Source organism: Dermacentor andersoni, chromosome 7, assembly GCF_023375885.2.
Source record: "Dermacentor andersoni chromosome 7, qqDerAnde1_hic_scaffold, whole genome shotgun sequence".
Taxonomy (NCBI): Eukaryota; Metazoa; Arthropoda; class Arachnida; order Ixodida; family Ixodidae; genus Dermacentor; species Dermacentor andersoni.
This window is the reverse complement of record NC_092820.1, coordinates 126,208,279-126,232,342: the sequence shown is the minus strand read 5'-3', so window position 1 is coordinate 126,232,342 and position 24,064 is coordinate 126,208,279. Positions and strand designations below refer to the sequence as shown.

General features: G+C 47.5%; 1 protein-coding gene across 1 annotated transcript in view; it reads right to left on the bottom strand.

Moving 5' to 3' along the window:
* Positions 1 to 20,496, bottom strand: part of LOC129385541 (uncharacterized) — a 42,320-nt gene extending 21,824 nt beyond the window's left edge. The window contains exons 1-2 of the mRNA XM_072289520.1: positions 20,046 to 20,496; positions 2,572 to 2,658 (exon numbers count right to left, since the gene is read on the bottom strand). Of these exons, the coding sequence (XP_072145621.1) occupies positions 2,572 to 2,596 (25 nt within the window). The 5' untranslated portion in view covers positions 2,597 to 2,658; positions 20,046 to 20,496. The remainder of the gene's footprint in view (positions 1 to 2,571; positions 2,659 to 20,045) is intronic.
* Positions 20,497 to 24,064: the final 3,568 nt, after the last annotated feature.

Genomic DNA, 24,064 nt, shown 5'->3' with positions numbered 1-24,064 from the left:
CGGCTACCTCATTCTTTGAATGCGTTCACGCCCTCTCTGTTGTTACGATAAAACAAGACAGAAACAGTTGATACGTTTTAATGCTGTTCCGTACTTCAAAATAAAAAGATTAGTATGCTTTGTGGTCGGTAATGGCGTTATGCACATTTACAATTGCTCCGTGCTCAACTTCAGAGACGCCGTCAGAACACCTTGTAACATATATGCCGGTAGAAACATCCAAATTCCACGGCGCTTGCTGTCTGCACACCCAAAATAACACGATCGCTATGACTTCGCGAGGAGATGCGGCGATTACAACGGTCGTGGAGCGACAAAAAATCGCTGTCACTTAGTGAAATCGCGCCACGTGAAACTGCCTTTAGAAAAACCTAATATGCTCAGACAAGATACACTGCAACGATGCAGCTATAACTGGCAACGCGACAAGATACCATATAAGAAAAGAAATTTATAGAAAGGTGCAAACAGAATCAGGCATGTGATAACACAGAAAGAAAAAAACAGAATTGCCGTAACAGTGTGCAACTTCTTCAGCTGCTTTTCAAATGACAGAAAACAAACCTGTTCGTAGGCCACTAAAGATCTTTGGAAACTAGGCGCATCTGCTGACTTTCAAAATCGGTGCAGTAAGTGCAGAGAAAATCCATTTCTTCGTTCATATTTATACCAAAAGCAGCTGCTGAGGTAAAGATTCCTCGTAAGTAATCATCATCACCACACTAATCATCATCAGCGTCAGCATTATCCTTTACTTCTTGTTCTTCCTATTTTATATTAAGGTTAAGTAGAATGGATCTGCTGCCAGCTTAAAAATGTGCCAATACGTAGCAGCGTAAATTATCTGTCTGGTGTCAGAAGATAAGGCGATGGCATGAATACGAGGGCGCTAAATTCATATATTCTACTTGCGAGAACAATTCATCATCATCATCATCATTATCCGCCTATATTATGTCTACTACAAGACGAACGCCTCTCCCTGTGATCTCCGATCACCTCTGTCCTGCGTCAACCGATACCAACCAGCCCGTCCGAATTTCTTAATTTCATCATCCCTCCTAGTCTTCTGCCATCCTTGACTACGATTCCCTTCTCTTGGCGCCCATTTTCTATGAAACCCTAATGGTCCACCGCTTATCTAACCTCGCAATACATGACCGATCCAGCTCCATTTATTCCCCTTGTTGTCAATTAAACTATCGGCTATACCCGTTCCCTCTCTGATCCACACCGCTCTTTTCTTGCCTCTTAATGTTACGCCTAACATTCTTCGTTCCATCCCTCTAGGTGTGGCTCTTGATTTCGAGATTCTTTGTCAGTTTCCAACTTGTTGTCCCATATGTAAGCGCCGGTAGAATGCATTGATTGTACACCTTTCTTTTCAATGATAATGGTAAGCTTCCTGTCAGAATCTGACGATGTCTGCCGGATCAACTCCAACCCGTTTTTCTCATCTGTAAATTTGCTTCTCATGATCAGGGCCCCCTGTGAGTATTTGACCTGGGTAAACGTACTCCTTCATAGACTCTACACTCTGAGTGTCAATACTGAACTCTTGCTCCCTGGCCCGGATATGGATCTTTGCTTTTGTCTTCTGCGTAGTAATTTCCAACCGCGTCCTTAGACTCTCTCTGTTACAGTCCGCAATCATTTGTTATAACTTTACCCCAGTGTTGCTGAACAGTTCAATCTCATCGGCAAATCGAAGGTTGCCGAGATATTCGCCGTTCATCCTCACTCGTAAGCCTTCAAAGTTTGATAGCTTGAATACTTCGAAGGACGGAGTGAATAGCATTATAGAGATTGTCTCTCCTTGTCTGACCTCTTTCTTTATAGGTATCTTCCTACTGGTGGATAATTAAGGTAGCTTTGGAGCTTCTGTAGATATGTTCCAAGGAAATTAAATAAGCGTCCTGTACTCCCTTAATTCGTGGTGCCTGTATCACTGCTGGTATCTCTACTATCTATGAAATCTATCTATAATCTATGAAAGCCATATGGAGAGGCTGATTGTACCTTGTTGGTTTCTCGATTACCTGATTGAAGACATGTATGTGATGCATTGTTGAGTACCCCTTCTTTGGTTTACTAAGTCAAGTGTTGCCCTTATTCTATTGGAGATTATCTTGCTGTACATTCTATATATTACTGGAAGTAAGCTAACGCACCAATAATTTTACAATTTTTTAACGTCTCCCTATTTGTGGATTAGTATAATCTTGGCGAGAACAATTAGCGTCAAATAAATAAAGATGTCTTCATAAACAAAGATGTGGAGGTTGCAGAACTGTGGTCTCGTGTTTATTGCCGAGTTGCAGAATTCTAAACTTCATGCTTTAGTTGTTCTTGAATGCTAAAGTTATAAAAAACGTTTTCTAACAAATTATTGAATGCCTACACAAATTTGTCTTTTTGAGTCGATATGTTTAGGTAGTTCCTTTATTTTAGAAAAGTTCAAAATTTATGGCTGATTAGAATTAAAAAAAAGATAATTAGGAATGGTGGGTTTGGGAAGCCATTGCGGCACTTGCCTTTGAGAAAGTGCAAAAAAATTTCGAGACCACGTACTTTTCAGAGGGCCCTTGGTGGTCATGGGTGCCACCGTTGTCGTGGGTGCCTCCGTTGTCGTGGGTGCCTCCGTGGTCTTGGGCGGAGCTAGAGAAAAGCGGGTAATCATTTCATTCGTCACTGACTGAGTTTATTCCAATTCCTATAAAAGGAACCATCACTAAACACTGTTGAGCAGAAATTGTTGCCCCCATTCAAGAAAAAAGAATTACTATGCGGCCAGTACACACGTTCACCTTTGTGCGATGCATTCCAGCTCAAATATAAGCAGACCGGAAATAAACTGAATGCGCAGATATGATCTCCAAACGCATTCACTTTCGGCTTAAGCTTTTCGAGGCACAACCTGAGGCTCGGGAAAATTGGTCCTTAATCAATCAATTTGTGGGCTCCGCCACGCGCGCCGATGTCCGTGGATACTTCCGTACACAGTTTTGCCACGATGGTGAAAACATATACGAGGTTTCAACTGTTCTTTCATGACTAGCTGGTGTCCAGATCCAGCAATCAGATGCATGCACTTTGCGGAGCAGCAATTTAGAATAAGCCTACAAGTGCTTTTTGTGAGGAGATGAACATAGGAGAATTCTTTCTTGCTTAAGTAAAAAAAAAAAGTGGCCTGGGGGTGATAGCGTTAGCTTCGACGACTTAAAAAAATCTTAAAAATTGCTTTCTTTGAAATCATACATACAGCCACTTTACATGGTCTAATTTTGCAATTATTGCACACTGCCAGAATTACACCCTTACATATCGAAGGTGTTGGAAACAAGGTTCAAAATCACAGACCGATTCCATTATCCCATGCTTAGCACCCGTGTTAGAAAAACCCTTGTTTCTTTTTATGACAAGTTTCATGGATAAGCACAATCTAATGTCCTCCAACAATACGGTATATCTCACTGCTACATTATTCTCACACATGCACGTCCCATTGCTCATTGTGCAAATGGGAACCTTATACCTTACGTCTACAGTGAAATATTTAAGCTTTTTTTCGACAGCGAACTTCCAGGGAGCCCTCATCCAGCTGACATATTGCCTTTGCTTTCGTCCCTTAAAGATCTTTCGGGGCGCCTTGGCCACTGGGCGCTGCGCCTTCAAGAATACAACTATTCAGCTGTATGCCAGACATGCCGGTTACATCAAGATACGGACTGCTTGTCGCGCCTTCCTGTCGACCCACCTGACGTCACTGCTACCGGCATACCTGTCACTGGTCTCTCTCTGACAGCGGAACATCGTTGGGACGGCTCCTTACACGACCTTAGTGCAGGGCTGCCTTCAACAACGACCGATCCTTACCTTTGCATGTTTGAAATTCAAGATGTCATATTGTACCACTCTAACGTGCACCCGGACCGCCCTGACCGACTATTTGTTGCACCTGTGCATCTGCGTCAGACTTCTCTCGCTCAGCTTCATGATGTTCTGACCTCCAGTCACTTTGACATGTCACGGCCTGATGACCACGTTCATCGGCGCTTCTCTTGGCCTGGTCTTTATTTTGACGTCTGCCATTATACTGCTGCAGGCGACCTTCGTCGACGATGAAAAAAGCCGACCACACTCCCCTCTGGCCGACTTCAACAATTTGACGTACCATCTGAACCATTTTTTCGTGTAGGTGATGACGTTTTAGGTCCTTTTCCTACATCAGTTTCGGGAAATAAGTTGATTGCTGTAGCAACAAACTACGCCACCTGCTACACAATCACACGGGCTCTTCTGACACGCTGTGCAGCCCATGTCATGGACTTCCTCATAGAAAATGTCATCCTTTACCACGGTGCCCCTCGAGAGCTCATCAACAACCGAGGCTGCTACTTTCTTCCTAAAGCTCTTAATGCCCTTCTACACTCGTGCACGACTGAACATAATCTTGCTGCTGCTTACCACCCACAAACAAGCGGTCTAACCGAGTGCGTCAACCAAACCCTAACGGACAGGCTGTCCATGCATGTCTCTGCAAACTATTGCGACAGGGAGACTGAAAATTGCCGTTCGTTACTTTCGCTTATAATTCTTCTCGCCATGGTACCGCAGACTTCTCTCCATGCATCCTCTTAATTGGCCGCAACCCTACGCTACCTTTCGACACCGTTCTGCTTGCTAGTCTGAATATGACTGCTGAGTACGCCTGTGAAGCCACACTCAAAACACAAGAACCCTGCCACATTATCCGACGCCGACTTGTGGAGTCGCGGAAATGTCAGCGGTGCTTATATGACGCCCGCCATCGTGACGTCCACTACACACTGACAGCAACGGTTCTCCTTTGATCACAGTCGCGACGCGTTGGCCTTTCGGAGAAATTACTTTCACACTACTCTGGCCCTTACCGTGTCTTCCGTCAAGTAACTGACGTTACGCACGAAATCGCACCTCTTGCCCACACCTTGTCTCCGCATCGTTCCAACGTGGTCCACTTCACGCGTATTAAGTCGGATCGTTTGACAACTTCCTAAGCAGCACCGCGTAGGTGCCGGGGTTAAGGGGACAGGCTGGCGGAGCAGACATTTTAAGATTAGTCCGAATGAGACGACGATCTTAACATCGTGCGCCGTCTACCATCTTGTCAGCTGCTACAGTTATTGTAATAATCCTGAAACATACTTCTTACTTCTTTTACCCCGTAACGATATGTCAAACGCTGCATGCTGTGCCATGCAGCGCGTATTAGATAAAATGTCTTGCGCTGTTATCGGCCTGAAAAGCAATACGAGATATTAGAAGTGAAAACTGCTCCAGCAAACTTTGAAATGTTTCGGACCTTTCGTGACCGGCTCGGTTCTCTCTCCAGGGAGTGACTGAACCAGTCGAAGAAACAGCGTCCTTTAGGCTCCCGTCTTCTTCCTATCTTCGCGAAGGCCATGGGTGTGTACACGAGGAATGGTCACTCGCGAGCGATTGGTGTTGGCGTGAGATTTTCGAATTGGGAACGACTCAATCAAGGGTCTTCTCGCCACGTTGGTTGCCATGTCGCTCGCACTGGCACTGCGGAAATCGATTGCAGGGTCGTGCTTGTCGCAGCGTTCGATGGGAGTACTGGCCTATGCTTACAGTTTCTCTGCGCCATTTTTTGTGCTGGCGTATTCTGCCAGAAAAGCTCTTGGTTAAACCGATGAAAGTGATGCTACACTGAAGGTGCGACACTTTCTAAACAATTCTGTAGCATTTCTCCTTAGATGGTCCGTCGTTCGGCCATGGGAGAAACCTGGAAAGCGTTGGCAATGACTTGCACGCGAGGTTGCACCTTCTCACACAAGCACCTGCGAATGTTCTTAGCTAAATCTGGGAACAAATAGAATGCCGGCACGACGAGTTGGGTTTGTCGCTTTTGTCGCCGGCATATAGGAGTCGGACGGGTAGGGCAGGAGGAGGCGGATGATCCTGCCGGTGCTACGTCCGGCGAATTATACCTATTGTGTACCCATTTCTCCATTTCTCAGTGGTTACGGTGCCTTCGTCTTTACTCCTATCCTCCTCTGATGTGAAGATTGTTTTCGCACAGAAACGAAGCGTTGAAAGCACCGAGGCCTTGTGGGCTCCACAGTGATTGAAAGCAAACTACCATTACTGAACGGGGAGCACGACTTTATCGACAGGTAAAATGTCCCCCGCTAATAACGTTGCCGGACCAAATCATCCACAATGGCAAGATATCATCTTCACACTCCACGATGAACTAGATCAGCTGGTCTATGGAGCTGAGGTGGGCGAGGAAGCCTTGCCAGCGGCTGACTTCTTAATGACGCGAAAGCAATTGCCAGCATACTGGCAAATAATCTCGGCTTGTCTAGAAAACGTTGCAGTGCCTTCCCTTCGATATGTTATATTGCATGTTTCGCAGCTGTAACGAAGATCGATGCACCCATCGCAGTTCCGCTTGCTCTCCTGTAGAACTCGCTCTTGAAACCAAAGGTAAGTTCCGCTCAAGCAGAACTCTAGCAATGGACACATTCTGTCATGTTTAGGCTGGTCCTCCCGCTCAGAAGTTTCTCTTCGTTTGAGCCGACTTGGGCAGCTGAGACTGCAAGTGTAATAGGTACATTTGTGGAAAGCGGAATGACGCCGAATGAGGTGATACACTTGACACCGCCTACCGCCACCTTCTTCAGGCGTTCTACAAATTGAGCTGCATTGTGTGCGTGAGAGAATGCTTTTCGCACGAGTGGAGCCAAAGTCTTCTGAATATGCTTGGACAAAGCCAGAAGTTCGGAGGCTGTGAAATCCACTATTGGGCGGAGAGGAAAATTGGGCTCGGGGATCTGGAAGCCCATACAACTGCAACATGAAGCCGTTTTGACAGATGAGCCGTAGGTACGTGGTTCTTGAGGCAGGGTGTTCTTCGAAGACGCCAGCCAGGAGCTTGTTCAGTTCTTTTTATATTCTTGGCGTGGAGTCTGTTTGGAGAGACTCGTAGGCAGGGCTTTGCCTCGCTCGCACAACGCAAGCTTTCAAAACGCACGTCTCAAGTTTAAAGGTGCTACAACATGCAGCTCAGCCACCATAGTTAAGGCATGTTAGTTGGGTGGAATAGCCTCCATATGGAGTGTCACATATCTCCTAGTGAAAGTAAACATATCGTGTCTGCCTGGGCGGGAAACGTCGGGAGCTTCTTTACCTTGGCTTGAGATGTTTTCATTTCTGCCACGGTTAAATTTACCACTCAGCCAGACAGATCTCTGCCGAAGATGTTGAAATTTATTAGGAAATATGCAACATTCGACAAACAGATCTTCCCACACAGCTAGACGACGGATTTGTGCGACCATCTGTGACTATTAAATCAATTTCTGTAAGACCATACACGTCAGCGAACTCACCGCAATTTGCTTCTCTCTCCCTCTTATCTTTGTTTTTCCCCTTTCCAAATCTTCCCGTGTAGGGTAGCCAACCGGACGTTATTCTGGTTAACGTCCCTGCCATCTACTTGTCTCTTTCCCTCTTCCACACAGCTAACTTGCCCTGACAAAGACGGCCGCGTTCCAGCTAGTAGAACTCTCAAACCTCAGACGCCTCTTTCCAAAGCTTGTGTGCTGTGAGGAAGGGAAGGCTATAGAAATATTGCCAGCAGCTCGTGCGCTGACACCCTAATTACGATTGTAGTCTGATGTATACACCGTGATTAGGTGAAAAGAGGGGCGTCGGAAAATCTGCTTACAGAATTTCGCCTACACATAGCTTATTTTACATATCTGTATATCTACAAATCTATATATCTATTTATATTACATACAGAGCGTACGTATCTTAGTTTACGCCTTGTTCGTAGCGCATAACAGCGTACAGAAGTTGCGATATTCGATGGCAAAACACTGTATTTTCTTTTGGATTCCTTACTGAAATGATTGTCTTCAATGTAGATATCTCACGTACTGCTTTTGCCTGATTTCAAGCCACTGTTAAAGAACACAGTCAATTCGAGGCCCCTATGGGTAAGCCTCGTCAAGGTGTCATACATTGTTGCTCGCGACATTTGGCCAAAAGAACGCTATTGCATTCGTATACTCCATCTCACATGGTTTTCACCACTGTGGAAGGCGTAGTACTCCTTATACAATAGGGAACCCGAGTGCCCCTCGAGGTGTGTTCATCCGCGCCATGTCATCTGCGCACCACCTCAGCAATTCGAGGTATACGACGTGTATGTGCAGAGGTCCTTGAATTGCACGTGTCGCTGTAACGTATCATATACACCAAGCAAAAAAAGCTGACTAATCCTAACAATGATGGGTGATTCACGTCAGGAACTATGCACTGGAGCGCGAGTATGTTATCACTGTACGCCCAGTCGCTTCAAATGTTTATGTAATTCGAATGAAGTGCACTCGATGACCTTGCTTTCTGAAACTTGTTCAAATGCGGATGATTTTTCAAAATCTGATGATGATCCTGCCCAATTAGTTACGCTAGTGTATAGCAGTGAAGTTCAACAGAGTTCGAAAACTCACGGGTATGGAATTTTCCCTGCTGATTTCTACAGATGGCGTTTGCTTTTTAATCTGATTTACCTATTGCTAGAATGCATTTCACATATTCGAGGCAAAGAGACCCTCTGCGAAACTTTCCGCTTTTGAATACCCGATGTACTATACATTTACTATACATGCATATTTACATCTTCTATACATCAGCACCTACAGCCACCGTTCGTGTTCGCTCCAAGTACAGCAGATGCCGGGCAACAAGTGCTTACATTAAATGATCAGGAAATATTGCAAACACACAGATTTTCGCATTTGAGTAGCGTCGCATCGCATAGAGACAGCTGATACGAGCGACCGGGCTTCTTTGATAGCGGCTGTTACTACATGGTTGTACCGTTCTCAATTTACGTGCTTTTCGTGCGTTTTGCAGCTTTCCCCTGTATGTGCCGCGCAGTGTACGAAGTGAAAGGTGGCTTGTTTCAAATTGCAGTGGACAGAAAAGCCCTACAAAAACAGTTTTCTTCATCGTGATTGCTTGCGATTTGGTTCATGTGTACCAGCAATGGCTGCACGAACTCGTCGGCCCTAATTGCTAGACTTAACCTCCACTGAACGTGTTCGGACGCCACCTCAACGCCAATGTGGACGACTGATAAAGTCGGGCCTCCTCAGTTACTTTTCCTCTTATTCATTAAATAACGCGGGTCTCGAATGCGGCAACATTACTTCCTTCTAGTTGCATGTGTGGGTTTACTAACCAGTTGCCTTCACCAAAATAGACCACTTACTCGTTCCGCCTGCGGCCGAAACGACGTTTCACATCTTCCGCCAAGGTTTGTTAGTGGTGACGTTGGCTGACCCTGCCAGGGTTAGTTCTAGTAGTAAAACATATATACTCCGGAAAGTGGATGGGAAAACGGTGCCGCGGTAGCTCAGTTGGTAAGAGCATCGCACGTGTAACGCCAAGAGTTCGTCACTAGCTGCCAGTTGTTTTTTATCCATCTTTATTTCCAGTGATTTGTCATTTCTCTGATTCAGTAAGTAAGTACAAGTGGTTGCCTCTACGTTGCCCTTGCTGTCTTTGTTGGCTGGCTTCCTGTGACATTGTTACGTGAAGCTGAAGCCGAATACTATTTACAGTTTATTTAGAGGTAAGCTCACGGAGCCAAAATGGCGACGCTATATCAAACCGGCCCCCACGTTGTCCTCGTACTCCTCAGAGCAGCCACAGAGTGGCGGCTGTTCCGTAGCATCACCTCCGGCTGTAGAAGCACCGTTCCGGTGCTTAATTTACACATCCGCGGTGAAAGGTGTGTGGTATGGTTTTAGTCTTGCCACGTGAACGATGTCACTTGTGCTGATGATGACGCTGAGAGATCGGCGGGGATGATTTCATACCTGACATCGGTCACTTGTCGTACCACACAATAAGGGCCAGTGTAGCGCGACAGCCGCTCTTCGGAAAGGCCCACACGGCGAACGGGTGACCAGAGAAGCACCAGAGAACCCGGAGAAAAGTGCACGTCACGATGGTGGCAATCATAGAGGCATCTCTGATGCTCCTGTGAGGCCTCGAGACGGGAGCGGGCGAGCTGGCGCGCGTGGTCGGCGTGTGCGATCGCGTCGCGGGCGTATTCAGTGGGGGAACCTGCGGCCGAGGGCAGCAAAGTGTCCAAGGGCAACACGGGTTCTCGGCCATATAGGAGATAGAACGGTGAATAGCCGGCGGTGTCGTGACGCGATGAATTATACGCGAACGTCACATATTGGAAGTGAAGATTCCAGTCGTGGTGGTCGGTCGCAACGTACTTGGAAAGCATTTCGGTGATGATCCGGTTGAGGCGCTCCGTGAGGCTGTTCGTCTGTGGGTGGTAGGACGGGCTGAACTTGTGCTTTGTCGAGCAGGAGCGGAGGATGTCCTCGACGACTGCCGACAGAAAGCTACGGCCACGGTCAGTGAGTAATTGGCGCGGAGCACCGTGCACTAAAATGATGTCATAGAGCAGAAAGTCAGCAACGTCAGTAGCGCAACTTGTCGGAAGGGCTCTGGTGATTGCGTATCGCGTAGCATAATCGGCAGCGACGATGACCCATTTATTTCCGGAGCCCGAGTGAGGGAATGGTCCAAGAAGGTCTAGACCAACACGGAAAAGGGGTTCCGGTGGCATGTCGATCGGCTGGAGACATCCAGCTGGAGGTGTGGGGGGCTTCTTCCGGCGCTGACAGGGCCAAAATTGCGACGGTATAATGCCCCCTCCTTAAGGAGAAACATCCGGAGAGAGGCGTCGCCAGGAGTTGACTCCAGACGGTCGATGAGGGCGCGTAATGATGGATCACGCCGTTGCTCGATGCAGATTTTAAGCAACTGGGACACAGAGATAACGCAAGCGATGGCGTCCGCATCAGCCGGCTCGTCGACGGGGCACGGGACAAACAATCGGCATCCTGGTGTAAGCGTCCCGTCTTATATACCACGGAGAAGGTATATCCTTGCAGGCGTAATGCCCAGCGAGTGAGTCGTCCCGTGGGGTCCTTGAGCAAGGATAGCCAGCAGAGAGCGTGGTGATCAGTGATGACACAGAAGGCGCGTCCGTACAAGTATGGACGAAATTTCCCAACAGCCCACACAAGAGCGAGGCACTCGCGCTCTGTGATCGAATAATTGCGCTCGGCGGGTGATAGGAGTCGGCTAGCATAGGCTACCACGCGATCATGTCCACGCTGGTGCTGTGCTAACACTGCTCCTATGCCGTGACCACTAGCATCAGTTCGAACTTCCGTGGGCCAAAATTGGAGGCGTGGTAGGGCGAGCCGAATGGCGAACCATGGACGACAAGCCGATCTGTTTTAACTGCCGATGCATTGAACATGTCGCTCGCCACTGCAGCAGCCGCTGGACTTCTCCGACGCGCTATTATCCTGATTACCCCCTCGGCTTTCTAGCTCATCCTTTTCCTTCGCCCCTTCTATGCCCGCTCCATCATCTGACCTTGCGACACCTTTGACACGACCCCGCTACTCCCGCTCGCCTTCTCCCTCACGCCGCCAATCTCGCTCGCCCCCTTGACGCCGTGCTCCATCACCGACCTACTCGCCGCACCCCCGACCGGAAAACTAGACAGTGCAGCTTCTGGAGGTGAAGCTGCATTGGCGACATTGGCACGAAATCCTCGTTTCACCTTACCCACGAACAAGAATCTTTTGGACGTTCTCGTCGACAATGTTCCTCTGTGCGCGTTGATTGACACCGAGGCGCATGTGTTCATTATGAGTGCTGCTCTTCACCGTCGGCTCAAGAAAGTTCTGACGCCTGCGCCGAACCGAGTTGTATTGTACAAGTCGCCGACGGAGGGACTGTCGCTATTGTTGGCATGTGTTCTGCCCGACTCACCATTGCTAAGAGACACACCGTCGTTCTCTTCACCGTCATTGAGCATTCCCTCACGAACTCATTCTCGGTCAGGATTTTCTTGCCCATCATTCTGCCCTCATTGACTGTTCGGCCGGCTCACTTCGCCTTGACGACCCTGTGGACAGCCCTCCAAGCCATCTGAGCTGCATAGATTTTATTCGCCTACCACCTCAATCTGTGACACGTCGACTTGTTGTCCTCACCAGCTGTACCTGACGGCAATTACGTGGCTTCACCAATTCCGGCCGTTATGCTTACACATGGTGTTACCGTGCCGCACACTGTGTTGAAGATTACTGGCAACCGCACCTGTCTTCCACTTGTCAATTTCGCGCTAACCGCGCAAGTTCTGCCTGAGGGCATCTCCTTGGCTATAATTCGCGGTTTGCAGGATGATGAGGTCGAGCCATTCATAGTGGAAGATCGTTACAGCTCAGCCCATACCGTGACGTCATCGCACGGTACTGACGTCGACATTAAGAAGAAGGTCTCCTCTGACCTTACACCTGCTCAAGCTGAAGCTCTTTTCCGCGTTCTTGAAGGTTATCGCGACATTTTTGACTTTGACAATCGATCCTAAGGTCGCACGTCCATCGTGACCCATCGCATAAATACTGGCAATGCGAACTCTATTCACCGACGTCCATACCGTGTTTCAGCGTCGGAACAAGCTGTTATACAACAGGAAGTCACAAAGATGCTTGCAAAGAACCTTATCGAGCCTTCCTCTAGCCCCTGGACATCTCCCGTCGTACTTGTCAAAAAGAAGGATGGAACGTGGCGCTTTTGTGTAGATTATCGCCACCTGAAGAAAACCACAAAAATGGACGTGTATCCTTCGCCACACATTGATGACGCTCTAGACTGCCTGTACGGTGCCCCCTATTTTTGTTCTATCGACTTACGGTCCGGCTACTGCCAGATATCCGTCGATGACATGGACGGAGAGAAGACTGCATTTGTTACCCCTGACGGCCTTTATCAGCTCAAGGTGATGCCTTTCTTTCTCTGTAACGCGCCGGCCACCTTCGAACGAATGATGGACTCTTTGCTTCAGGGGTTCAAGTGGTCCACCTGTTTGTGCTATCTGGACGACGTCATCGTTTATTCGCCGACATTCGACACGCATCTAGACCGTCTTTCAGCGATTCTTGACGTGTTCCGCCGCGCCGGTCTCCAGTTGAACTCGTCAAAATGTCATTTCGCTGGCCGCCAAATCGCCGTCCTTGGACACCTCGTAGACGCCAGAGGCGTGCGACCCGATCCGGACAAAATTCGCGCCGTTACGAATTTTCCTGTTCCGAAGTCTACCAAGGACGTTCCTAGTTTCGTAGGGCTGTGCTCTTATTTCCGACACATTATGAAGGATTATGCGACCATCGCACGTCCCCTTACCGACCTCTTGAAGAAAGACGCTCCTTTTTCTTGGGCTCCTGACCATGCCGCATCTTTCTCGCAGCTGACAACTCTCCTTACCCAGCACCTCCACCAAATTAATGTTACGTGAAGCTAGAGCCGAATACTATTTACAGTTTATTTACAGGTAAGCTCAGGGAGCCAAAATGGCGACGCTATATCAAACCGGCCCACACGTCGTCTTCGTCCTCCTAAGAGCAGCCACACGGTGGCGGCTGTTCCGTAGCAATGTGATCAACGGAAAGTCAGGTCCCTCGGTTCCCTTTCCTCTCGTTCTATGCATATATATCCGCCAATCTGACAAAGGCTGGAGTCCTATGATAACGTATGATTATTCCAATTTGTTCGTAGTCCGATCTTCTGGCGTCATATTCATGTAACCGCCACCGCAAGCATCGGGTGGTGACACGCAACGTTATTTGGACTGATATGTATAGCCCCTTCCTCGTTTATTGGAGGTCACATTTGTTCACTTTCAAAACGCGTACCAGTGGCCATCTTGACAATCTTTTTATATCTGTGTGGCTGACAAGAGGGCAGGAGCAGCCAGCCGTGTGCCTTTGGTGGGCACACGGCTTGCTGTTCCTGCCAGGACTGGCTGCTCCTGCACAGGACTTTGGTGGGCCGAACTAACACAGAACGACGATGATAATGCCGACCTTTGCAATTGGCCCGCTCTCCTTTGCTTGACTTGCGGTGGCTCGCCGTAAGTCGTGGCAGCGTGCGAAGCAATGTAAAAATGACGCTAAAACGGATCTTCAGCTAAGAGTTGGCAGAGCGATGTCTTTAACAATATGCGCAGATAAATTCGTGGTCCCCGGCAGCTCCTTGTTGCCAGTGTGATAATGATTATCAGGCAGACATCTTCCATTCCTTTCAGAAAGAGCAAGCCTTCGGATATTGGGGAAAAAAAATCAGTTTGCGTCAGCATACTAGAGAATAATGCGTACGCATGAATTTCCCGTGGTCAATTTTCACAGTTCATTGACGTCGTTTGACAGACAGGTGAAGGGGGTGAAGCCCCACAACTTTTGACCAATAACGGAGGGCTGATGGCAGAAACGTGTATATTAGAAATTAGTTACTTCTCTTTTGTTGGGTCAAATTATGGATAGTGAATATATACAATATCAGATTGCAAGCCTTCTGGGATTTCATTACGTCGTGTGACAGGCAGGCGAAGAAGGGGTGGTCCAAAAACATGTTTTGCCAATCGAGGAGGGCTGATTGTAGCAATGGAATACAAATTGTTTGGAATAGCTTTACGTTATAGTGCGCCTGGCCAATTGACGCTCGGCAGATTCGTTTTGTCGGGGTTGGCAACCCGAAAGGTTGTCACACTACGACGAATCGCAGTCGTCGGTCGCGTAGGCAGCGTATTCGGTCTAGTGTTATAGAATGTTTCTAGGCGACACAGCCTGCATGCTGACTACTCAGACGATCGCCGACGTCTGTGTCTGGTCGGCATCTTGCAGATATAGTTGTCGCGTCTCGCTCAGGGTGACCTGATCCTAACGGTTTGGTACCGCGTCTATAGAAATCGATCAAACTGAAAGATTCTATACGCGTTGGTAAACATTTCTGTTGAAATGCTTTGCCTAGCAGCATACGCACCGGCTGAAACCACAGGTGAGCTTTAACTGTTTTCACATTTGACCAATTTCGGCAGCTTGGGGCATCTGGAAGAATGAAACTTCGAAATAAGGTATTGTCAAAATTTGCCTCCAGGACTCCTAAGATATCTTTAAAGAAGCAGATAGAGATAGCAAAGAGAGGAAAGGCCGGGAGGTCACCCAGACGAGCGCCCGATTTGTAACCATACGCAAGGGGTGAGGGAAAAAGAAGAAAAAAAGGAAGTGATGACTGTGTGTGCAGTGGTGCGCCGTGACACCAAAGTGGAGTTCTATAGCTAGTGACTTGCCTTGATGACATCTCATTAAAAAAAGGAAAATTTGTGCTTTGGTTGTCGAGCTAACTAAGTTGTATTAACACCAGCAGTAGATACACAGAAGCTTCCTTCCGGTTGCCAATTTTTCAACCCCACCTATACGCTGTTTTAACGATGCCTAAAGAAGCGGTAGATGCTCATGAGTGCTTGTTAGTTTGATAAGTCTTCGACTGGTGTCATGTTAATTGATTTTGACCACCGTGGATTGCTTTTACACAGCATAATTGCGACAGTTTATGTACAAATTATTACTTGTAGGGTTTTCACTCACACAAGAGAACGTAGTCGGTTTCAAACCGAGTTTCGGCCGAAACTGTACTAGCCGCCTAATATTTTCGATTATGAACATCGCCTGTGCATGCCCAATTGTTCATCACTCTTAAGTAAGATCTTCTGCAACACTCCACATTACATCAAAACCCTATCCAGCAACTGAACAAAGCTTGTTGTGGTTCCACTGCCAGTTGAACGCACACTAGACCACCTCGCATTCAAATAAAACTGACCGAACGCAATAACCAAGTATGAGGAGGCTTCTGCATGCTCCTGCACCTGACAACAATTGCTTCGTGAGTCTAAATAAATGCAGTAAAGAACAAATCAGGTTCCTGCTACAATAAGCAAAAGTAAACGCTCTCTGTACAACACCAACTTATGGTTTGCACATTTGCGGAGGTACTGCTTTCCGGCATAGGAGGGTATCACCATGACTAGTATTGCCTATAGCCTATATTGCCTATAGAAGACGCTATAACGTAAAGCTACTCTCAACTTTTCTATTCCAATTCTGCAACCAACCCGCCATGACCGGTCAAAAGATTTTGGAGCCACCACACACGCCTGTCTGTCGCGCGTCGTCAGAAGAGCCGCGAAAATGCCTCATCTGATATATGTGCACGCTGATTGTGCTTGATTAGACCGAACGAGAGGAAAATAATAAGTTCCGATTCTACGCCTTTCTCGCCAATAGTGAAGAAGGCATTATTTGACCAATTGCCATTGCTCAAACTTTTTCGGGCTGCACCCACTTTGCCTGTCTATCACGCGAAGTGACAAAACCACAACAACTCACCGCGTCAAAGTGACATGTACGCGTTAAAGATTCAATATATGCAGAAAAAAATGGAAAGCCTTTTTGAGTACCTAACAATGCCCCGTTGTGAAAGAAATAGACGATGGCCACGCACCGATTGCTGTGGCACTGGCTACTTGGAGCTGCCGGGGAGTATGGATTTATGTGCGTATTAGAAAAGATTTTGCGTGGCAGTGTAATGATATAGACGCCTTCCGGGACATATACGACATTGCTCTGCCAAGTGTACTTTGCTGAGGATCAGTTTTTGCAGAAATTTTAACCTGCCGTTGCACCCTGTCGCGATTTTAGACCAGCCACTGCAAGCTAAGGGGAAGCGGACCAATCGCAGACGCCGGCACCACCCTTCTCATCCGGTTGTCTACTTTTTCTGAACTGGTTAGCCCCAGCAAGACTATCTTCACTTGAGCGTGCTCCTCTCCTTTTCTCAGACAGATAAGAAAAACTGCTTAATATAGGCAATTATTTCGCATTGAAAGCAGAAGAAAGTGACATCCTATAAACGAGAAGCGCGTTTGATTGGGTTTACCAAGCAATGCTACCGCCCGATGCTTGCGTCAGTGGTTGCGTAAGTCTGACGTGAGATAATTGGAATACAACGACATAGAAACAAATCACCCCAAATCTTCTTAATAATTTCATTTTTGCCTCATCTGACTTGGAAAACTTGAGAACGTCGGAACCACGTGCGTATTTCGTTTATTTATGGTTTACTTCCCTCTTAGTTTGTACTAAAAATAGCAAACTATTCGTTTCTTTAGTGTTCCTTGATGTGCTTCTTTGAAGTTGCACAAAAGAATTTTCATCAATTACTTCAGCAACTGTTAGTGCTACAAATTCATTCAAAACACTGACGATTATTAGTTAAAGCAACAGAAGGGGCTAGTTTGTGCGCGTTCATGATTGCGTTGCCCTGATCTTTGCAAAGGCAAAAAATAACGAAGAATGCGTGGGAGGCGGCGCTAGCATGTAGCCGCCGCAGCCGCGCATTATTTAAGCGGGCCAGGCATGGCGCCGCGGGATTTCTGGAGCGGCCGATTACGCGGCCGCTCAAGTCGAGCATGCCAGCGTGTTCTCGCGCTAGATGCTCGTGAACCAGCTTCTTCATCGGTTCTGGAGGCCACAGTCGCGCCCCCTCCTAGTCCTATGCCCGTTTCAGAGATGTGCAAATGCGCGTGCGTTGTATTGTGCGTTGCCACTCAGCAAGCAGAATTCAGGTGTACTGGTTGGTTTATGGCACGTGCCGAGAGATGAGGTTGTTTAGAGGAACAAAGCTTAAGACCGTGTCGTGGAATGGCGTGGAACGGTGGCAGTGACGCTGGTAGTGTCCTTCGTAATGAGCAGTGGCAGTCGGTTTTAGTGTCGGGTTCCACAAGCCGGGATAGATGTACCGGGCAGCACCGGAGCGAAGGTTGTAAAAGAGGCGCAGTCATAATCATGCCGCAGTGCGAAACCACCTCATGCCGAAGGCTTTGCTCGATGCCTGGGCCTGTAGAAGTCGGAGCTCCGAGAAAAACGTCGCTGTTCGGCGCGAAAGGCGAAGCACGCATTGCACTATCAAACTAGTAAATAAACTGTACGAAGTAAGGATAGTGGTATATCAGCCGTGTACGTAAACTTGTAAACATTCGTTTACTAACGAAATTAACAATGATACATTATGTAAGCGCGATTCAAATAGGACTTAGAAAGAAACAGACACACAGAGACAGTCATTTATGCGCATGTCCGCTTCTTTCTACGTACTAGTTCAGTCGCGTTTCGCCATTCTATAACGAAATCTAACAAACTAGCCCGCTCAATGACAGCGGAAACTCACTGTTAAAGCGCTGGAGTTAAGAATCGCGGCAGAAGCCGCGAGACAATTGACCTCCGTGCATCTGTCGCTTCAACGAGAGCAATGCATCGAAATGACATTGCATACGAAGCTGCGCGCACTACACGCACTCTGCAAACATCGCAGGTCGCTTTGAAGATGAGGCCCGCGCAGGGGCGCACTTTGGCCACGTCGCATATTGTTTTCAAGACACACGAGAGCCGGCAACGCGTCCTTACGGCATCCACCAACGTCGTCTACTACGACGTCCACAATTTGCGCGGCCTACGCCGCAGTAGACGCCGCAATGTCTCCACTCTGTACTGAGCGGCGGGCGAGGAGGGCATCGAGACACTCCTGCAGCCGCCGGAGAAGTACGCCCCTCCTCCCTCGCCAGAACCCCCTTGCCTCACGCGCCCCAGGAGAGGGCGTGCATCCGGCCCGCGTTCCTCGTTCGTGCACGCGGAAGTAAACCGCCTTCGCCGGCTTACCCTCCCAGGCTCTAGCCCATACAGAACCTCACGGCAACGGCGAGGCCAACAGCAGACATGCAACTGGAGTGTCCATATAATTGCTGTCGCAATAAAAGGATCGTCTGGCAGCTCGCGACTTGCGTAGAGATAGCGCAAGTGTTAGTCGCTTGTGTACGTACAAGTGATTCTCCAGCTAAAGGATCCAGTTGGCGCAGCTTCTCGCCAACTTCGGTTAGCCATGAGACCTAGGACGGTGCGAGTAAAGAGCAGCTGTAACTCCGGTTTTTTCAGGCCAGCAGGGGATGGCACCGCGGGATCCCAGGAGTGGCCGAAACGCGGCCACTCTGGATGAGCGCGCTAGCGTGTTCTGTTCACGGCTCTACATGCCCGTGAACCATTCGGCTTCACCGGCTCTGGAGGCGACATTCGCGCTGCTAGAAGGGGAACAAGGACGTGGAAGGACGAAGCTTCACTCGCACGCGTCCTTGTTTTCTTCTTATTTCTTTTGGCCTATGTCAAGTTCAGTGCAACGTAATGATGGACCAGTGATCATGATATATATTTATGTATCGCAATATACATTGCGAAAAAACGTCCCACAATAAAATATTCCAACATAAAATGACCAATATCAGCGCTTTTCTAGAGGAAACGAACGAGTTTAGAATTTATATAGGTGGCTAAGGTTACTTATTTTCTTTCCCAATTGGGTCGCGGATTCCGTTGCTTTGCGACGCCGCCGATAGCGCAACAAACTTCGCGCGATGCATCACGATGCCTTTTCATTGCCAATGTCGCAAAAAAAAAAAATTTGTGCGCGTTAACATTTCGAATCACAGACAAAATTACGAATCACGCTATAGCGGGGGAACTCGGTGTAACTTTGGACCCCCCGTGATTTCTTAACGTCCACGCGGTGCGTGGTACAGTGGCGTTTTTGACTTTCGCCTCCATCGAAACGAGGCCACCGCGGCCGTCGCTTCAATCCGCACCCTTCAAAGACAAAGGGGAACCTACGATATGCATCATGCCTTCGCAGGTATTTATTTGCGAATGACAATGAGTTGTTTACATTCGCTTTTTTGTAATGATGATTAGCGGATACCGTGAAAAGTTGGGGGATTCTACTGACCGCCTAGTGATCACCAAAATGCAGGAAATTGTAATTAATAAGTGATACGTGCCTTCAGGACAATAAAGCACGGAGAGGGGTGAGGTGGGGCCGTAGTTTTCAAACCCCTGTAAGCACTTTGTTCTCTTGTCCAAGGCTTAAGCATACCGTTTGATGCTTCACGAGTCTGAAACACCAGCTGAGGTACCATAGAAAACAACTGCAACAAGAACGGAAGGCGTTCAGCGAAAAAAAAAAAACAAGTTACTCACCAGGTGGATAAGAGCCTCCACCTCCAGTTCCACCTCCATCTCCGCCGCCGACGCCGCCGCCTGAGCCATCGGCCCCAACTTCACGCGTCACGTTGTCTGGATGTGTGTACAAATGCAATAACGTTGAATCAATACAACTGGAGCCATTTATGCAACACAGAGCACTTGGATTGAGCTACACGTTGTAAAAATCATCGGCTGGTAAAATTTTGTCTCCAATTTCTCCCCGATTCAACAGCTTTCGTATCTAAGTTGTGTACTCGAGATATAAAACTAGAAACATTGGATTTGCTCGCTAATTTACTCACTCGCTCGCTCGCTCGCTCGCTCGCTCGCTCACTCACTCACTCACTCACTCACTCACTCACTCACTCACTCACTCACTCACTCACTCACTCACTCACTCACTCACTCACTCACTCACTCACTCACTCACTCAATCAATCAATCAATCAATCAATCAATCAATCAATCAATCAATCGGAAGATCCGCTACTTTTTGCTGCGGTCTAAGAAACTCCGTACCGCTTTCCCCGCCGGAGGCTGTCACGAAATAAATAATGGTGACCCCCAGGACCAGCAGGCATAGCAACACTGCAATTACGGGAGCCTTTGATCTATCTCGGTCTCCAGGCCTGCGAAGGGTTAAAGAAACAGTGGTGAGGATTGAAAAGGACGGACTGGTGGGCTACTTGGTATGGTATTATTTACACGATCGCTAAGAAGCACACGGACACGGAAGCGCCGCGCTGTGTCCCGTCTTTTCCTTTCATCGCCCTTGTGCTTCTGCGCGACTGTGCAAAAAAAGTGGAGAATCAGTCGGATTCCATTTACTCTTTTAAGAGGGAAGTCAGACGGAAACCAATGTGACACGTATACTGCATGTTGCTGGAACTGTCCTCGTCTTCCGACAGTGGACCAGATAGAAGCGCTAGGAACATCGCATTATAACCTTACTGGAGGCACGGACTGAGCCGCCACCTGATATTGACGCGTGAGGAACTGTATATTTTCTTTGGCATCTCATTACGCAGGCCAGCTTGATCAGCAGGTCATGGGTGTCCTCTTGTTTTATTTCGTTGTTATTTTTGTGCATGATCCTCACCTGTGACCCTCATCCAATTGTTTGGCCATTAAACCATCCGTAAGATGAAACTGCATTCTGGCTGCATTAGGCAGCTTTGGTTTGAAGCCAACTGACTTTTTGTTCAAATACATGTAAAATGCCGAAATATTCTGAGTATCCCCAACAGCGAAAGAGAGTTGAATAAAATTTGGTGCGTTTAACTCTACTATATGTAGCAAGCAGAGTTGAGATTGGGGGCTACGAGTCCCTGATAGATTCGTCGAAAACTGACTCGTTAAAAAAGGTTAAGTGATATATTTTTTTTAAATTCACTACTCCGCACACTAAACGCAACCATCGCCATTTGGTAAATTGGATGTGCTGGAGCGAAGAGATCTGATACACAATAATTAAGTTGCCTTAATGCTTACTAGAATTTTGCAAAACCGAAACTCACGTATTATTGGTGCATCTGAAGAGCGAAAGCAATGTACATTAATTTTTTTTGCTATAGGATATATTTGTATACTTATAGTGATGTTTTTACGTATGTTTGCAACGCTTACTGAAAAAGAAGACTGAAGGCATTAAAACTTCTGGCAGAACTCCCGTCCCGATGACTGTCGACGGTAATGCGATTAGCCTTCAATCAATATAGCGACATGCCATATCGCTTTAGCAAGTGTATTTAGTATACGTAAGAGTCTTTATGGGGCTTCCTTGATTCGGTTACACATAAATACACTGTTTCCAGTATCGGCCAAATTACCTATTACTGACCCTTCCCAAGGTAGGCCATGAGCATGAGCATATGAACACGACGCCGACTTCCTGGCGATAACGGAACGACAGAAGAACGACATCGACAAAACTACGAAAGTGCTATGACAATGAGGGCTGGTGGATAACGAGATGACTATTCTGAAATGAAGACCTTAGTACGACGATGACAGCGTGAATACGACGGAATCACGACAATGGGATGAAGCTGAGTGTGTGAAGACGATCGCATGGTGCTGACTCTATCACGAAGACTATATGATGACGTATGGGAAACGATGACCGTATGACTACAACAGCATGATGGAGCTCGAAAAACCACGATAGAACGACCACGGCGGCATGACAACGACTCTCTTGCAACCACAAAATGATGACGATAATACGAGAAACTGTGCTACAGTCACGATTGAACGACGAAAACATGATTACAATACGATAACGAAGAACTAATGACGCCGATAGGATGACAAAGGCGGTATTAGGATCACTGCACAATGACAATGGGACAGCGTTAGTGAAATGATGACGTTGGTAAGATGACAGAATAATGAGAATGGCACAACAACAATGGTATGACAACTGTCTGACGATGACGGAACGAAAAAAGCCGGTAAACAACGCTAAAAGGGCGATGAATAAACGATCACTACGGCATCGCACAGTGGTGTCACAACGAATGAATAGTGACCAGTGTATGACGACGAAGGACTGACGAACATGGCATGACAACTAGTGGGGAGAATGTAATGACGACAAAGGTAGAACGACGATGAAGTGACAACGGCTGTGCGACAACGATTGTATGGCGAACATGGCATGACGACGACGCCGTGACGAAGCCGGCACGGCGATGGGATGAAGCAAAGGACTGACGATCTTGCAATCACTATGATGGCATCATCATGACGGAATCAGAACGATTGCGTTAACGAGTGCGCGACGATTTCGACATGACGAGTCAGAAGACAAAGCTGGAGTGAGGACGCTGTAAAGGCTGTATCATGGCCGCGAGCACGTAACAAGTGCACTAAGCTATTCGACAACTTGGGACGCTGGTTGGGCTGAAAAACGTGACGAGCACGGCATGACAAGTGTAGGCTGACGTGGCTGCGGCGGCGATTATAAAATGTCCAAGCCGGCGTCAGTATAAATATATGGCAACGAATGCATGACGTATGCATGCCGAGGTTGGCGTAACGACGAGGGCAGGATGAAAGTCGGATAACGAAGCTATATTGACGACAATGGAACGGCAAGGACTGCATCAGGAACACGAGCGCATAGCTATAGTAGTAGAAGGCGTTAGACAACTTGGTGACTGGTTTAGCCTAAAACGCGATATGACGATGACATGATGAGTCGGAGGACAAGACTAGAACGCCGACGATGCAACGATCACGATAGCGTATCGACCACAGCCAAGCGCCGTCTTAATCTTTTGGAGCATGAACAAAGCAGCCCGTGGCATTCTATGCTACCGGCGCCGTCTAATGATCATGCGAAACGTTTTGAGCATGCTCAGTGAGTGCAGCGTAAAGTAAATAAAACTGTGTGCGCAGAGCACCACTGCATCGCCCTTGTTGTCATCTAGGCCGAGCATTCTTGGCCTAGAAACAAAGTATTAAATGGCTTTCGAAAGAAAACGTATATCGTAGCGTCTGAAAGAAGCCGTGGCGGTACGCCAATTTGTATTCCCATTGCAGACCACTAAAGAGCACTTGTTTGTAAAGAGTTGACACATCTGAGGGCACACGTAGCTTCGTACCTGTAGTATAGAAGTAACTCTTATATACAATAATATAATTGGTTACGGCCGACGAATGTTTCACAAGTGTCCTGAAGGCTGCAGCTATTAAAGCTGTAATTGTGCCCAAATTATTTAGTCAAAAATGAACGAAATGAAAAAAAAAGGGGGTGTACTGCCTATTTCGTGCGCCCTGTTTCTCTCTCTCTCTCTCTTTATATTATTGCGGTATGATTAAATTTGAGGGTGGAAATGACAGCGAACTACTCCGTGGTAGTTAGCAATGATCATCTGGTTGACGAGCGAGCTTGATCTCGCAGCTGCGAAGTGTAGCCTATGGGTTAGCTGCTACTCGCACTGAAGGAAAGAAAAACGTATAGCAGATGACATGCGGCCGTTCCGATTACGTAATGTGCACGAAGGGTG